Below are 17,318 nucleotides of genomic sequence, written 5' to 3' on the forward strand. Positions count from 1 at the left end.
GGTCTTTTGTGCCAGTAGCCTTCAGGCGCCACAATCAAGGATTAATTCCCTAATAAAACTCATAACAACCTGAACTGTTTATGTACCTAAGACTCGTATGTATTTCACACTTATATGTATATATTTAACATATACTGTCACTTTTTTATTTTATGGTATTCTACTTATTCCTAGTGGGAACACCTCCCTGTGTTTCAATAAAAGGTTTATCTTATCTTATCTTAAATGTAGGTTTCAGTATTGTATCATTTTGTGAGTGTTGAGAATATAAAAGATTTAAAACAGAGAAGCAAAGAAAAGGCAGCAAGATAAATGTAAGTTTGGACAACAACAAGTACAAGAGACAGGAACATTAGAGCATGTAGCGTGGAGACAGGAAAGGGAAAAAGAGGTGCAGAAAAAGCTACAAACGGTTATTAGTGAAGGAGAGGAGAAGGGTTTGATGTGGATGGAGAGCGGACACAGCTGGAGCTCTGTCTGCAACTTCACTCATGGTTACACGGATGATGGGTGGAGAGGTCACGCTTTGAGGGAGCTTTTACCCTGCCACAGGCGATCAGCGAGGAGGTGCTTTTAAAAAACGACTGCACTGACAGGAAACTGCAGCCGCTGCCTGCTGAGCTAACTCAAAGTAACCACCTCCCCTCTTTTGTCTGACCTACTGGAAACCTGCCTCACAGTCACTTTACACAAAGCAGGTTTCCAGGTGATGCTAGAAATATATAGAGTGGTGCAGGAAAGAGCCCTAAAACACTAACAATTCCCCTGCTCTCAAAGTTGATTTGTTGCGACCCTTAAAGACATTTCCCTTCCCCCAAATAAGAATAAATTAAATACAACAAACAGTATACCATGTAACAATATATATTTCTAAACACACAGAAATATACAGAATATTAGTAGTAAGTAATAAATCTAAAGAAAGACAACGTGAATCAATCAAAAAATGAAGAAATAGAAAGTATCAGACTTTCCTTTTAAAGCAAAGGCTAATTTCTCCACGGCCAGACATGAGAGAGGTTTTTTAGCCAGTGGATGTCTGGGTTTTTCCCCAAAATAAATATAGTTTTTCTAGCATGAAAAAGAGAACAAACAATTGTGTTTTCGTGTAGGTTATTGAGTCTAAGAGTCACAGATTAAACACCACGAATACAGAGTTCATTTAACAGGTTTCTTAAACATGTTTTTGGTCAGAGGCCTGAAATAAGGATCTGTGGTTAACACAAGCTATTGTTTCAGGTTTACAGCATAAGATATACATCAGTAAATTCATCCCACTGGTGAATGACCAAAGCTTCTATGTGTCGTAAAAAGTGCAACCAGTGACTAAATGAGACTGCTGAGCATTAGCTGCCTTTAGCTTAGCAGTGGTGATGTTGTTCGTTTATGACCTAACATTAGCTTTTTACTCAGGCTTAAAACATCATTAGTGGTGGTGTTATTATGTGGAGATTGTCCTGTTGAACCAAACATGTAAATATCATACATGTGTGTCTGCCAGCTTCTCACTGCAATACACTGAAATCCAATCGGAAAATCTCATTGCTTTGTTCATTTTAGGGATACAAATAATGTAAATGTAAAAGGACAATCAGTTTGTATAAAGCAGTGTGTTTCCTGTTTCACAATTCCCCCCTAGCAACACCCACATCATTATTTGTCCCCTTTGTTTACAGTTATTTGCTCCTATTGGTCAACATAAAGAAACATCTAGCATGTGTCATATTTGGGGAAAAAAGGCAAAGAAAATGCTAGTCTCTTTGTTAGGACATTGTGAAGCGTCACTTCAGTTGTCCTCTACTACAAAGTACCAGGTCCCTGAAAAATGTACTAAGTCTCTGCATTCTGTTGGCTTCAATGGTAAGTTGCTGAATAGGGGGTTCTCTGAGGGGGAGGAGTCACTCATTCTTTACGTTGAACAGGTATAAAAGCAAAGGGTTAACAAGGTAGGATAGCAGTTCAGGAGCAACAACTCATCTACAGCAAACATGAGCAACACCGGCATGAACATGAGGGGCAAGGTACTTTTAGAAGTCTTTTTGTAATAGGCATAAAAAACTGTTTGTAATATCACCATTTATACCTTGCTCATTTATTTCTAACCATTACAATTCCCTTCTTTCAGATCATCTTCTACGAGGAGAAGAACTTCCAGGGTCGTTCTTATGAGTGCATGAATGACTGCTCTGACATGACCTCCTACCTGAGCAGGTGCCAGTCCTGCAGGGTGGAGAGCGGCTGCTTCATGGTGTACGACCGCAACAACTACATGGGAAACCAGTACTTCATGAGGAGGGGCGAGTACTCCGACTACATGAGCATGATGGGAATGAGGGACTGCATCAAGTCTTGCCGTATGATCCCCATGGTGGGTATAAAGAAGCAACTGCAATTGTCAATTCTACTATCAGTGACTACACCACAACGCTTGAGATGAAATCATTAATTTGTAATTATTCTCCCAAAAAAACAGCACAGAGGACAGTACAGGATGAGGATCTACGAGAGGGAGAACTTCGGTGGTCAGATGCACGAGATGATGGAGGACTGTGACAACATCATGGACCGTTACCGCATGAACGACTGCCAGTCCTGCAACGTGATGGACGGCCACTGGCTGATGTACGATCAGGCCAACTACAGAGGCAGGATGATGTACATGAGGCCCGGAGAGTACAGGAGCTTCAGGGACATGGGCATGAGCGGCATGAAGTTCATGAGCATGAGGCGTATCACCGACTCCTGCTAAATGTTCACTGAATGTTCACTGAAATGATCAAATGTCAAATAAAAAAATCACCTTGAATTGAACTTCTGTCATGCTTATTGTCCAACTGTTATAATGACTTATAATGAATGAAAAATAATTAGATAAGATTTTTTGTAACTATGAGCAAGGATATTTTGATCCTAACATGTTTTATATCTGCTGAGAAATGTGTTGCAAAATGTACTAAAAACCAAACAGAGAATAACGGAGGACGGATTAATATACTGGGTAGAAGATATGTGGGAAAACTTTAGTTGATTAAATAAAAATGACACCAAATACTATTGTTTTTAATAAACTATTACATAATTCACTGCTGTCACAGCACAAGTTATAATTAGTAAAAAAACATCACTACTTTCAGGTGTTGCTAACAAATTCTGTGCTCCTATTGGTTACAAAACAATTCAAATGTGTCATATTTGGCTGAAAAAGGCAATAAACTATTGTCTTTTAATGAGAATGTTTAGGACAGAGTCAATTATCCTCCTCCACAATGTACCCAGTCCTGTGAGAATGTACCAAACCTGTTTTTTGTTTATCAGTGTGCACTCATCACCAGCCACAGTTTGTATTACTGTATGCTAATACTGCCAGAGTAATAAACCTGAAAGGATTATGCACGCTAATCCAGTTAATACTATTACGGGATGAAGGCCACATTAGAGAAGGTGACACCTCTCAGGGAATGCACTGCAGACATCGGGAAATGGGTAAATGTATTTGGCTTCTTTCAGCTGCTGGTTTTAAAATTATGAATTGAACAATCTGGAGATAATGAGAGTAACGCTGCAAACTTATACCTGTTAAATAATTATGTCAAACATATATTAAACTACTGAAGTATATACATCCCTGGGGACTATGTCTGCATATCAAACAACCACGAAATGCATATTAAGCCTTGAAAAAACGTGTAAAAAGTCATGGTTAGAGTACGTTTGTAGACAAGAAGTTCTGATAAACTATCAATGTCCTTCAAAGCTGAGGCGTGTGTGTGTGTGTGTGTGTGTGTGTGTGTGTGTGTGTGTGTGTGTGTGTGTGTGTGTGTGTGTGTGTGTGTGTGTGTGTGTGTGTGTGTGTGTGAGAAAGAATTGTACGGCATGTGTGTGTATATGAAGAATTCTCTCAGCCAACAAACCCTGACATAGCACGGATGCTAAGCGCTCATATTAGCATTTTATCAGGTGACCTTCCTGCTCTCTAGTCCGCCTCGAGTTTTCTTTTTCACTTCAGCCTTCACTTTGAGAAAGGAATAGCAGCTTTATATGCTGTATACGGCACTGAATTACTCAGACTTGCTTGTGGTAAATCCCTCTCTCACTGAACAATATTAAAGACGCCCTATTATGCTTTTGGGGTTTTCTCATATGCTAATTTCCAGGTTCCTTTTTGGATTTAGTGCCTCTACTGTGACATGTCTCCAGGCTTTAATGTTCAAAAAACTCTTTATTTTTTAAGGGTACTGAATATACTTGTATTGTGTGTATGTGTGTGCGTGCATGCTTTTGTGCATGCGTACGTTCGTGCGTGTGTGCATATGTAAGTATGTGTGCATGCATGTTTATAAGTATATAGGATTACGTTTTGCATACGTATGTGCAGGTGTACATCTGTATCTGCTTGTGCATGTAATGCCAGTCTAAGTTAATGTATATATATGTATGGGTATATGTATATTATTTGCAAATTACCGGGTGTATGTACATGCACAATATACCATGAATTTATTTAAGTTTAATTTCAAACGATATCTGTGTGTGTATACATGCTCTTTTCTGTTAACATGAATTAATCAAATATAACAATAAAAAGTTGTTAACAAAAACAGAGCTATTTATTTTTCTCATACTGCCGGAGCTGCAGCAACTCTTCTCACCCTCTGTCGGAAACCAGAGCCCAGTCTGCTGTGCTGGCCATCTTTGTTTTGATTGGTCAACTGCTGAGAGATGTCCCGCCCCTTAGCCAATCACGTACAATGTGTTGGAGCGCAAGTTAATAAGCCCTTATAACGCTGCTTTAACCCCATGATGTTTTTAACTGAGGTTAAACACTGGTAAGGGAATGACAAAAGACCTGATTATCTCCCTGACTATTCCTCCACAGCGTGTCTCCGAGGCAGATTTTGAGGGTGTCTGCACATGCAGCGTTAAAGGGGCGTAATAAACAGTTTCACCCTCCGCAGCAGCATTTCTCCATGGTCTCCCAGAAGCAGTTTATTGTTGCCACAGCTGCCTGATTCTTAATTACTGCACTGGTAATTAGTGGTTGTCCATAATCAGGGTAGAGACTCCAGACTGTCATCCACCCACAGCGCCTTTTGTTGAGTGTGTTTGTTTGTAAATGGGGGGAGGACCGGTCACACATACACACACACACACACACAGATTCTCACAGACACACCGTCAGTCATACTGGCTTCATGGGGATGTGCATGCAGCTGTGACTGATGTTCTAACGGCACACAGGGGGATGAGTTACAGTTTATCCTGCAGGCAGGACACCAGAACAAAGGAGCTTCTTAGGGGACAAAGGGCTCAATGTTGGAGGTTCGATGATGATTTGCCTCCTTGAACTAACTCCCATCATGTTGTTGTGGACTTCATTGTCAGAATTCCTCGATGAAATTCTCCAAATGAGATGCTATCACCAACCTTATCATCAGACCAGTCTTTTCCAGCAAGTGTATAATTTATTTCTTCAGATTTTCCTTTTTTATCTGAGAGTAATCTCCATGGTCTTGAGTCAAGGTTGCATTCTTCTCGTTGTAGAGATACAGTTAGAGGGGGCTGAGTGCCTTTTGACTGATGTCAAGAGCAGAGTGGAGGGTTTCCACATACTTTTGTCTGGACTCCATTTGCCATTTTGAAAATGTTAACTTCCCTGCATGTAAAAAAGAAGCAGCTTTATATACAATTACATTTGAGATAAGTCTGATTTAATTCAAGCAAAGGTGAGGTTTGTGTGTCATTTGTATCAGGATGTGTAAAGAGGCCCTATTAGGCTTTTCAGGGTTTCCCTTTTGCTGTAGTTTGTTATATAACTTTTAGTGCATGTAAATGGTCTTCAAAAGGCTAAAATCCATATGTTCCCTCCAAAGGGAGTTTCTCTCCCACACACTCCCCCCCTGCCTAAAACGCCTCCATTGGACTCCTTTGTTTACGTCTGTAACATAGTGACATTACTATGTTACACTTGCGCTTGTATTGGCTAGCGCTCCAACACATTGAACGTGATAGACTAAGGGGCGGGACATCTCTTAGCTGACCAGCTATGACGTATCAGGTGTTCCTGTAGTGTTTTTGTAGGTAAAGGCAAACAGAGTGCTTTATCATCCAACCTTATTTGATTTCTGTGTAAAAAACAGCTCATGACATACAATATGACCTTAATCCTAATGACCGCAGCAATGAATTACTTAGCCTAAGAGTTAAGTAAATGGAATTCGATAGACCAAAAAAAATAAACACCTGAGCTCAGCCAATAAGTTAATAGAAGGTAATTATTCTCTGTCCAACCATGCTGATCTTGCTCCACAACAAAAACACTACTTTACAATGCCTGGGAATACATTAGCATCAGAAGGCCCCAGGGCCCCTGACACACAGATCTGTGGGCTCAGACTGCCTGATCGACCCGTCTCATTGAACCTAATTATTGACTCCTGTTTACAGTAGATGTGTGTGTGTGTGTGTGTGTGTGTGTGTGTGTGTGTGTGTGTGTGTGGGTGGTCAGGAAACTGTAATAGTCGGCAGGTCCACAGCTTGACCTTTTTTATCGCCTCACCTCACTGATTAGGTCCATGTTGAGCTCAGATAAGGAGCAACACAGAAACACTGTGCAGGAAAATCTATGAGATCCAGAGGTGGAGATTAGTCTGTCTGACATGTGCAGTACGAAGTGAAATAAAAAATGCCCAGCGAGTAAATTCATTTCTGCGATATGTTTTCTACCAAGTATGAGAAAAAATAAAGACGTTTTAGAACATTAATGCATGTTACCATGTCGAAGTAGAGGCACAAAATAAAAACGTGAACCTGAAAATGAGCAGAATAGGGCCCAAAATGCACATTTTTCAGATACAGTACACATGAAATGACCTCCATGGCAGCTGCTTGGCTTATCAGCAATACCCCTGATAACAGTATGACATCTTTTGTCCATGAATGCATCAAATTCCACCAAAACGATATCTTCATTTAAAATAACGGAGAAGCCTTGGTGAAATTCCTCCACACACGATCGAGATGAAAATGGAGAAGACGTTTACAATTAGTGTTTACAAGAGATAAATAATCCATTCGTCTTAATGAGCTGATCGCTTCTGATTAAAACAAAACACAGCAGAACATTATGCCAGCTAACGTGCTTCCAGGTGCACTCATACACGTCCTTTATGAAAGCCCCCATGACAAATTCAAGTGGTGTTCCAGTCATGTGACCCTCAATGAAACACTCAACAGAGTCAGTTTTCATCAAGTATTCATGTGAAGCGAGCCCGAGGTTCATTATAAGGTATTTTCCATTCCTGGAAGATGGCTGCTACTGCAAATAACACAAATTTACTGTATTCCTTTACATTATCTGATTGCTGCCTGGACGTCAGCCAGCACTCCCATCAGCCCCAGAGGCATTTCCCATCATGGCTTGGATGCACCTGCCTGCTGCAGCCAGTCATCCCCAGAAATGTAGCACTAAGGGACTCGGGAGACGGGACTCCCTTAAGGGAATCACTACAGTGCTTTGATACTGCACTTACTTAATAGCATCACATGGAAAGAAAATAAAGACAAACACTGACTTGTTTCTACTGCTTTATGGTTTTACCCTAGAGTATAAATCATATCGACTGGCAGAAATCTCCTCTTCTAAGCTTGTTTTAAAATAAAATTATGCCTGCAGACACCATTATGATTGTTTGAGACTGAAAAAAATCCCTGAGGTAAGGAGAGTTCAACCTGGCAGCTGTTTCCTTCTCCTGTTCAGGTAATGAAGTTATGTTATTTAGTGTGGGCGTCATTTGTGGTGCAGCCTGAGCTTTGAGCAACTGAAACAACACAATGAAGATTAGATTAGTTTTAGTCAATTATTAGATTAGTCTATCCAAAGAGATTTAATCAAGAGATTTGGATAATCAAATAATCATTCAATCCTCATTTATAAAAACTACTGTAGAATGTTTGTCAGTCTGATTTTTATTAGTAGCTGTTAGGGAGCTTTCAACCATCCAATGTTGAAACACTCAATGGTTAAGCCCGTTAAGGACTTCTTGTGCATTAAAAAGTGGAGATTAAAGAGTCATTCTCAACAGGGAAACATGTGGTTGACAATATATTTCACAGCAAAGTCCAAGAAATTTGCAAAGTATAAATATATCATTTCTATAAGCAATTTATGTAAATATGTTTGAGATTATAGGTTATTTTTTAACAGATTTGACAACATCAAGAGGTTCCCTTTATACACTAACACTTCTATTGTGCCAGAGGTAGATCATTATATTCATATATTTAGATTTATGTATTTATTATACTTGTCATCATACTATGCATATGAATATGATCATTTAGTTTTAGTTTATCATTATTATTATTATTATTATTATTGTTATTATCATATTTTATGTAGGTATTCATGTATTCTTTTCTTTCAGATTTGAGGGGAAACTGCTGGAGGGTTGTATATTTCTCTGACTGCTGTGCCACATTGTGTTCAATGGCTGAATACTGTCATACTTAAACCCTTGAAAATCTTAAAATATTTGATATTTTTTTAAAAAGTACAAATATACCAATACAGAAACCACCTCTGAGATGCAAAACAATGATATGTGCAGAACAAAAAGCAATGACAGGTTGCAGAGATACAGAAAACTGGGCTCCTAGACATGCAGCCTGTGTATTAACACTGCTTTCAATCACAGACCACAAACACACCAGGAATACCTCAGGTGAGGTTGGCTGGTAAAACTGCCTCCTTCTACCAGGCATTTGTCTTTTCATTTAAATGCAAAATATAATCATTGCATTACTTACTCAGAGTTACTTTCAGGACCCCTTCACCTCCCTCCCCTCAGAGGGATCCAGATCCAGATAGTGGAGCAGGTTGAAGGCTCGCTCCTCCTCACAGGACCGGATCTGATGAGGCTCACACTCCGGGCTCCGGTAACCGGCACCGAGATTAAATCACTCAAAGGCTGCTGGTTCATTTATTTATTTCTGTCCTTCCTAGATGTAGGTCTGAAGGGTTTTACCGGACGATCCCGGATTCACGACCTCTCTGCTTTGCGGGGTTCTCCTTGGGAACAATGCTGCGTTCAGGTGGGACTCGTACAATAGACACTCCTAATTTTACACGTGGAATATGTCTTCCTCCTTCACTCAAAAGGTTGATAGTAGTAGTCGGGTTAAGAAGTTATTAGAGAACATTTTGTGTCGTGTTTTATAGTTTGTTAATAAATGTTTATTTGGCTTCTTTTTGTTTAGAAAGGCAGTGGATCATAAAAACAAAACATGCACATTTCCTAGAAAACAAGATTTTCAAATAGGTCCTAATGACAAAATGTAGTAATAGTAAGTTAATGATAAGGTTGTGTGTGGCCCTGACTTATGCTTAAGGGGCTGTTCTGTTTCAGAGACACATTTGACTGACTCTACCTACGTTACGTTATAAAAGCAAATTGCATCGTAAACAATCGTATTTTTAGAGAATGCCAAAATACCTGCGTTTCTATTTCCGACAGCCAGTGAAGGCAGCACTTACCATAGGACAAGCGCTCCCACTCCGCTCCTGATTGGCTCAGAGGTAAAGGGCTGGCTGTGGTCTCACTCAGCCCATATGTCCCTCCTCACCCCCCCTGGAGCCTCTCATGGTGGAGAGCCTCAGATCATGGTGGTGTGTTTTCTCTCCATCATCCAGCATTCAGAGGCCGGTCTGAGCCGGGTGTGTCTGCTCTTCTTTTCAACCAAAAATATATTTTTTAAAGTGAATTGAGTACTGATACTGATGGGAAAATGCATTGATAATTGGTTCTGATTATGGAATAGATAGGTAAGTAAAACCTCAATGTTTGACTGTAATATATTCACTTCAGCCTATGGATTATTCCTGTACATGTCTGTTTGAAATCATCACAATAGAAATAACAATGACACTAGTGCCATTGAATGCAGTTCAATGAAACATAATACAACCTCACATTTTTAGACACTTTATAGGCAAAGTCATGAACTCAAAAGTCAAACAAAACCCTGATTAGAGTCATTTGCACAAAAACAATCTCACTTATATCTTTATGTATATAAAGTGCAGAATGTCTTCCTTTATTTATCAGTTAACAGCTTCTTTACCACGAGAGATCTGGCCAAGAATTGTACATGACTTATTAGTGTTTATTAAACAACACCATGCATAAAACATTAATCTCAAAGAGCAGAGATGATTTATGCCAGATTTCACTATGAGCTCATTTCCATCTGCAGTCCCTGGGCGTGTAAACACATGACAACACCATTACATATTCTATCTAACTTGCAATTATACAGCAAGATCAAAAACGTATTAACATTTATATACCAGCACTTTAATCAGTGTCGCACCAAAGCATCATTAATGATAATCCAATATTTTAATGTATATGATTCTGATATAAGTGTGTCAACGCAAAGACAGGCTGATCGAGGATCCATTATTTACAATTGAGATTGTTTATTCTTCTTTTTCGTATACTCCATAATGCTGCTTCTAATTAAAGTAATCTCATGTGTACTTATTGGATTTTAATAATGCATGCTTACCTCTAAATCTCATATGTTGACTATAAGAATTTGCTGTAACAAAGGGGACATTTATTCATGATCAGTGGGATGTATAAAGGGTTTCTTGATTTTTTTGATATTTGCATGGTAAAGCTTTTAATATACGTTAACCTGAAGACAGTTCAAGCAGGGAGAGAAAACTCTGGAGCGATCTTTGGGATTTTAGCCTTTGTAGACCATTTACATGCACAAAAACCTAAATAACACACAACAGGAAAGGGAATACTCCAAAAGCATAATTGGGCCCCTTAAAGTACTTAAACGTAAACTACTTTTACTTTATTGCAAAATCTGAGAACTTCTTCCACCGTTGCAGACAACAGAAGGAGGCCGGCACACAGGAGGATCTGTCTTTCACTGCTGCTACTATCTTACAACCTGGGAACTCTGTATTGTGGCTCCCCCCTCAGTGTTGTTAATAATAATGGATAGTTGCTTGGAAACAGAAAACTTCACCTCCTGCAGTCCAAGGGCAACCACCGCGGTAACCGATAGCACCGGAGGACAGCCACTGTTTGCCTCGGTCCATGGAAACAGACCCCTGCTGCTTTCTGCTCACAAGAGACACGGATACAGTGAAACAGGACGCCTCTTGTTGCGATCAAGTTTGGTCAACAAAGCACTAGAATAATAATAAATAGGATTATAATCACCCAAAACATAAGAAAACAAATGATTCATTTTTTAGTTTTGTTATATTTTATTATTGCCTGAAATAAATGAATCCTCTGTTATTTTTTACAAATGTTATTTTAGATCACGTGAAATTAATAATTATTTTTATTTTATTTTTATTTTATTTTATTTAGATTGCCTGGAAAAAAATCCTGTTTTTTGTGTTATTATTGTTATTATTTGTATTTTTTCATGTAGCCCTCCATAACCCCCAACAAAGGAGAACACTATAAAATATTAACCTATTTCATGCATTGTTTTAAATGTAGTCAGTGTATTATAAACTTTACTTCATTTACCCCATTTCTACATGCTATACTCCTAATTCTGTTGCAGAGGATGACACTTGCTCTCATTCTTACGCCTAGACTGTAGGTCATGGCTCAAAGGTGAAAGAGTGGGCTGATTTTGAATCTCATTTTAAGCTATTTATTACCGGTCTGTTGCTTTTTTCTATTTTAGAATATGTCTCCTAAACCAATCTTCTTCCAATACCTTACTTCTCACCCGCCGATATAGCATAGTGTTGTTTTTGTGGACAGGAAAACCACAGAGTGACAAACTGGTGATAATACGCTTGTGTAATCTCCACATTCCCCTTGTTTTAGATGTAGATCCTTGAAGGCCGCAGAGCATATGGCCTCAGTAAAGTGCAGAGAGGGCAGGAATTTAAGGCTTAGGAATCATTAACAGTTTAAAGAAAGGAAAACAGATTATTTTCACTAGAGGACTGGAGGGGCTCAGAGACCCTGCAGCCTGTGGAGCCTGGAGCTGCAGTCAGTAAGTGTTTCTGCTGCAGTTCATTAGTCTCTCACTGCCAGACCTTCAGCGTTTCAGCCAGTCTTGATAATTCAGTAATTAGGTTTGCAGCTCAGACCAGTGATGCTGCTCATTTAGTGTAAAAGGTACTTTGTCAACATTAGGACCTATGGGTTGAGATACTTATATTTACTATGGACAATGACATTCATTTTTAAACACTCTTTATGTTATATTTGTGAAGGATTGTGCTAAGTAAGGGTAAGATAAGGGTGGGGAATTATATTTATAGATGGCGGTATTGCCTTTATTCTAAATAATGTGTCAAAGTGGTGTACAAAGTCAAAATAAAAAAGTGAGAAATAATATTTCAAAATAAAAAAGTGAGAAATAATATTTCAAAATAAAAAAGTGAGAAATAATAGTTCAAAATAAAAAAAAACACAAGCACTGAAAAACTAAGAAAATATATAATGGCAGAGATACAACAAAAAATAAAACAACAAAATAAAAAAGTTCATGGTACAAACAGCATTGTCATGCATCAAAACAGTACAATAATTCCGGATAATGCTAATTTGCAGACATTTTTTTCTGAAAGAATATTATTTTAAAGGTAATTCTGGCTTTATAAGTTGAATACTTTTAACATTTTCTAAAATACTGCCCAGTTTTTGCTTAACAAATAGAATATTTGTGTATTACATATTCTTAAAATGTCCAAAAAAGTCCAAAATCTTCACAACATTTCCCAAATAATCCAACTTTAGCTCAATGATTGTCAAAATATTGATTTATTTACCAGAATCCTTATGTATGCTGACATTCAAAAAATATATTTAAAAAACATAAATATATACATTGAAAATTCCTGAGATTACTGTTTATTTGGGGTTAAATATTGGGAAATATTGGGTGCTGGGAATTTTTTTAAAAATGACATTTGCATTACAGCTGCTCCATGTCACCAAATCCTGATTGACAGAGATCCAACCAATCAAACACAGGCAAACGCTCTACTTGACCAATCATAACGAAGAGTAGGCGGGACCTAACGGTACCAATGAGGTGTTCAAGGCTCTGCCGTACATGGTTATCGGATAAAAAAAGGATAGCAGAAAGTTTACGGCTCATGAAACTCTCAGAATGAATGGGACAACATACTCCAACTTTGACAACCAAGAACACGTCTTGAAGTTAGGAGAGACGTTCGAGAAACACCCTAAAAGTGGCTACCATACGGTGCGATGTAAGTGGGATTTTGAATCTTGTCTTCTTACAGTAGCTAACAGTAGCATGCTAGTTAGCTTTGTGGCTATAAAATACATAGCTAACACTAGCATGCTAGTTAGCTTGTGGCTATAATACACATAGCTAACAGTAGCATGCTAGTTAGCTTTGTGTCTATAAAATACGAATGCGGCTGATTGACATTTACCCAGATTTGAATAGCCTTTACTTCACAATGTTGAATCCGCCTTTCCGTTTCAGTAAGTTGACAGTTCTGTCTCCTCTTTATCGTCCTAACAAGTTTGTTAATGAACTGTTTGAAGCCGTTGATGCTCCAGCTGTCAAAATGTAAGCTAATATTAGCATTGCGGCAATCTATGCACTACTGCCATCTGGTGGTGGTAGAGAACTGCAGCACAAAGGGACCAACCGTCGTTTGTAATTCTGCAAATTTATATTGCAACTGTTGTTAATATAACCATATTAATTATGTATAAAATGTGTAAATACTTAATTTTCTTTTACAGATGACTTCAAGCCAGCCTCCATTGATACATCATGTGAAGGGGAACTTGAAGTGGGCAAAGGAGAGCAAGTCACTATTACTTTGCCCAATTTAGAGGTCCGTATTTGATGAGCATTATGAAATCTCGTTTGGGATTAGTGCCTCAGCTTTCACTGACATATTATCAACTAGTAATACACATTTTTGGTTGACTGGTCAAAGCTCTCTGTGGGAAACTCTATGGGACTCTGCATTATGACTTTGCAAAAGGTTGCACTGACAATCCTTCCTGTGTTATTCAAATTGTGTAGGGTTCAAGTGCTCCAGTGACGGTCTTCAAGGGGTCCAAGAGGCCGTACATGAAAGAGTGCATCCTCATTGTGAACCATGACACAGGAGAGTACAGACTGGAAAAACTCAACAGCAATATAGCTGTGAAGAAGACCAGGTGGGTTAAAAGATAGATACAACATTTTTGTTACTACTTTCCTCCTTTTTGTAACATTTTACGATGTTTATTTGAATAAAAGTGCCTTTTTTATTAATATCTTCAGCCATTCTACAGCTTAAATACGTTTTAATGAAGTGAAAAATGTCAGAAACGCCCGATTCAAAAGCCCGGATTTTAAATGTTACTATAACCTTGTCACATCTTTTCTAATGCTATATTACTGAAGGTCTTTTGGGTCCACATTTTATTGTACTGTGTAAGAAACATTGTGCATGCCTTTGCTAACTGTATATGTATATGGTGTATTCCCAGGGCTGAGGGTAGCAGTAAGATCCATTCTCGCATAGAGCAACAGAACAGTCGCCTCACCCAGCAGGTGAAGACCGGCAGCAGTAGCAGCGGCAGCAGCAGCAGTAACAAAACCTCAGCCAGCTCCAAGAGTTCTCCTCCCAAAGAAAAGACATCCCCGGCATCTCCCATGGACGACATCGAGAGAGGTGACGTATAAATGTTTAACGTTACGCAAATCTGCAGAAGTCAGTGATTGTGTTTGATTGCTTGCTTTTATTTAGTGTGCGCCCATAAATTGGGATGACTATCACTATTTTCTTCATCTTGGTATGCTTGTGTTCACAGAGTTGATGGCAGAGGCACGGGGCATGGACCAGCTGAGCAGCGGCGACAGCTCCTCAGACTCCAACAGCTCCTCGTCCTCCAGCAGCGACGACAGCTCCAGCAACAGCGACTCTGAAGACGAGCGGGCTGCTGCGCCACCTCCACCCCCGGCTCCGACCAACCCCAGCATGCCCAGCATGCCCATCATCACCACCAGCACCAACAATAACAGTCGCCAACAGGAGAGTGGAGGAGGACTCATTAACACACTCAGTAAGTACTCCATCTGTCCAATCCAACACAAATGGATTTAAGCTGAATATTTTTGTTAGATATCTTTACAGCAAACTGTTAACATTGAAAAGTGAAATGAAACAAAGATAAATACTGAGTATAATGATGTTTAATGACAGGCTTCATGTATTTAAGTATCTAAATCAAATTGTCAATTTTGCTTTGTACCTGTGTTTCAGAGAGTGATCTCCAGCTGAGTGAATCCGGCAGTGAGAGCGACTGAACAACCTGTACGGACATCAGGAGGATTTTCAGTGAGGAGTGAAGGAACCGGGTACAGACCTGTCAGTGTCTTACTTCCTTCCCCAAATTCACATTTCTGCTAGCAAATACAATTTGTTGCTTCTCCGCCAACAAACTTCATTTTTAGGTGACATTTCTTGCTTTGTGATCTTTATTTTTCTGGTGCGCAAACTGTATGTTACAAGGATGCCTTATTTCAGAGTGAACCGATGGTGCAACAGAAGCAGTAAATTATAATGAACCGTCTGTAGTGTTTCATCTCACTGGGTGCACATTTAGCATATCAGAGGCAGAATGACAGCCGGGGTAATGTCGTGCAGATGGATGTTTTTTCCCACCAATCACTCGTCCTTAACCACCTCTGGAGTTCCTGCATTTCAGCTTAGCAATATTACGATAGTTTGTCGTGCCTTAGGTCAGATTTCTGTAGATAGTTTCAGTTTAGCTGCATTCGTTTCTTATAGGAAACATTCATCTGTCACAACTGATAGTAGACAAGCAGAGAACACAGACCTCTGACAGGCCAAAAAAACCAATTTGTTTTTCTGTAATAATGCAAAAAGAACTAAATGGAGGTAATAATTAGACGTGTTTTTTCTCAGGATGAGCCACACCTATATCAGTCCTTTTACTTTTGTCCTTTAGAGTTGTTAAGTTAGATGTAGAGCTTATTGCTTTGTAAACTCAGCTGCAGGACAACAAACCACTCTTTATTTAAAGTTAGATTAATTAAAAGAATGGCCTGTTGACATTAATGCATTATCTACTTAAAGTGTAGCAAACTGTTTCTTCATAACACACCCTGTGGAAGTCACAAATGATCCTAAATTGTTAGCTCTGGAAACAAACTAAAGAATCCAATATTCACCCTCGTTTTAGCTCTGATTTGTTCTTCACCAACACCTGAAGAATACATATCTGGCTTTTTACCCGCTAGATGCTCCAATAAGTCTCACAGCTACTTGCTAAATTAGTCGATGTTCTGTTTCACACTCGGCGAGGAGTTCGCTTTTAAATTGACGGTTTTGAGGCATATAACAACTGCCTGCTGTGACTGAACACCAGGTTGATGAGAGCGGAGTTTGTTGGCCAGAACACCAAAACAATCTGCTGAAATGCTCTGTATCGCTTCAGGACAAAAGGCTTAGGATAATTAATATTGATCATTGCAGCAAAACCTTGATTACTGCATATCTCGGTTTATAAGTAGTTCTGATTTCTTGCGAAGACGTGCGCCTAGTTGACTCAGTGAGGGTCATGCTTTTTAGCTTTAAACCTGCAATACTTGAATCTAATTATTTATATTTCAAAATATACTCGAACATCAGCGAAAAGCTTAATATATTTTCTATATATATCTCACAAGCCAAGCAATTGGAAATGCAAGTTAGTATGATGAACTGTATTGCGCAAAACAAGACGCTTTGATGCTGCACCTCAATGTGAGTCTTAAAGAACTTGTTGTGCCTTTTATGTTATTTTAATTATTAACACAGGCCTTCTTTTTGTTTTGTCACAAGCCCAATGTTCCCTGTTGCGCGCCGACTCAGCGTACGGGAAGTTGCTGTTTATGTCTCAGCCTTTATTTTGGCATCCCAGCTGACTGGTGAAGATGTCTTTAAAATGTTTCAGCCTTAAGGAGAACGGTGGCCTCAGAGAATCATTTGTAAACTATTTGAGAGTAATTTCTTTGTAGAAAAATAAAGATTTTAATAGTTTTTTGTGCTTTTGCATTGCTTACTCTGTGTATGTTTAGTGCCATCATATGTGGATTCATGGTGATTACATAACTTTCTGATCATAGTGAGCCTGAAGTTGCGTCCTGTCACTGTGGGATATCCTGGACGTCACCTTGCTTCCTCTTTTATTGTGCTTTGAATAGTTTTATAGTTTGCATGCTTTTTTTTCTTTGTCCCGCTTAATCTGAATCCAGAAACTCTAGTACTAACCTTTTCTATT

General features: G+C 39.0%; 2 protein-coding genes and 1 long non-coding RNA gene across 3 annotated transcripts in view; 2 read left to right on the forward strand and 1 right to left on the reverse strand.

Annotated features, from left to right (window-relative positions):
* LOC134867098 (uncharacterized) overlaps positions 1-9,055 on the reverse strand; it is a 44,505-nt gene extending 35,450 nt beyond the window's left edge. The window contains exon 1 of the long non-coding RNA XR_010166118.1: positions 8,806-9,055. This is a non-coding gene — a long non-coding RNA (uncharacterized LOC134867098). The remainder of the gene's footprint in view (positions 1-8,805) is intronic.
* LOC134867094 (gamma-crystallin M3-like) lies at positions 1,872-2,811 on the forward strand. The gene is made up of 3 exons (XM_063887422.1): positions 1,872-2,021; positions 2,126-2,368; positions 2,474-2,811. The coding sequence occupies exons 1-3, from the start codon at positions 1,989-1,991 to the stop codon at positions 2,747-2,749; spliced, it is 552 nt and encodes a 183-aa protein (XP_063743492.1). The 5' UTR covers positions 1,872-1,988; the 3' UTR covers positions 2,750-2,811.
* Positions 9,056-13,072: 4,017 nt separating the features above from the next.
* Positions 13,073-17,077, forward strand: eaf2 (ELL associated factor 2). Its single transcript, XM_063888337.1, has 6 exons — positions 13,073-13,270; positions 13,779-13,873; positions 14,068-14,204; positions 14,520-14,704; positions 14,844-15,095; positions 15,296-17,077. The coding sequence occupies exons 1-6, from the start codon at positions 13,168-13,170 to the stop codon at positions 15,337-15,339; spliced, it is 816 nt and encodes a 271-aa protein (XP_063744407.1). The 5' UTR covers positions 13,073-13,167; the 3' UTR covers positions 15,340-17,077.
* Positions 17,078-17,318: the final 241 nt, after the last annotated feature.

The sequence above is a fragment of the Eleginops maclovinus genome, chromosome 7 (genome assembly GCF_036324505.1).
Source record: "Eleginops maclovinus isolate JMC-PN-2008 ecotype Puerto Natales chromosome 7, JC_Emac_rtc_rv5, whole genome shotgun sequence".
In the NCBI taxonomy this organism is placed as follows: Eukaryota; Metazoa; Chordata; class Actinopteri; order Perciformes; family Eleginopidae; genus Eleginops; species Eleginops maclovinus.

Excerpts from the sequence above, each read along its gene's own strand:
- LOC134867094 (XM_063887422.1), top strand. The coding sequence starts at position 1,989 with ATGAGCAACACCGGCATGAACATGAGGGGCAAG. Across the intron at positions 2,022-2,125 it reads GCATGAACATGAGGGGCAAG|ATCATCTTCTACGAGGAGAA; the intron begins GTACTTTTAGAA and ends CCCTTCTTTCAG. Across the intron at positions 2,369-2,473 it reads CTTGCCGTATGATCCCCATG|CACAGAGGACAGTACAGGAT; the intron begins GTGGGTATAAAG and ends CCAAAAAAACAG.
- eaf2 (XM_063888337.1), top strand. The coding sequence starts at position 13,168 with ATGAATGGGACAACATACTCCAACTTTGACAACCAAGAACACGTCTTG. Across the intron at positions 13,874-14,067 it reads TTACTTTGCCCAATTTAGAG|GGTTCAAGTGCTCCAGTGAC; the intron begins GTCCGTATTTGA and ends CAAATTGTGTAG. Across the intron at positions 14,705-14,843 it reads CATGGACGACATCGAGAGAG|AGTTGATGGCAGAGGCACGG; the intron begins GTGACGTATAAA and ends TTGTGTTCACAG.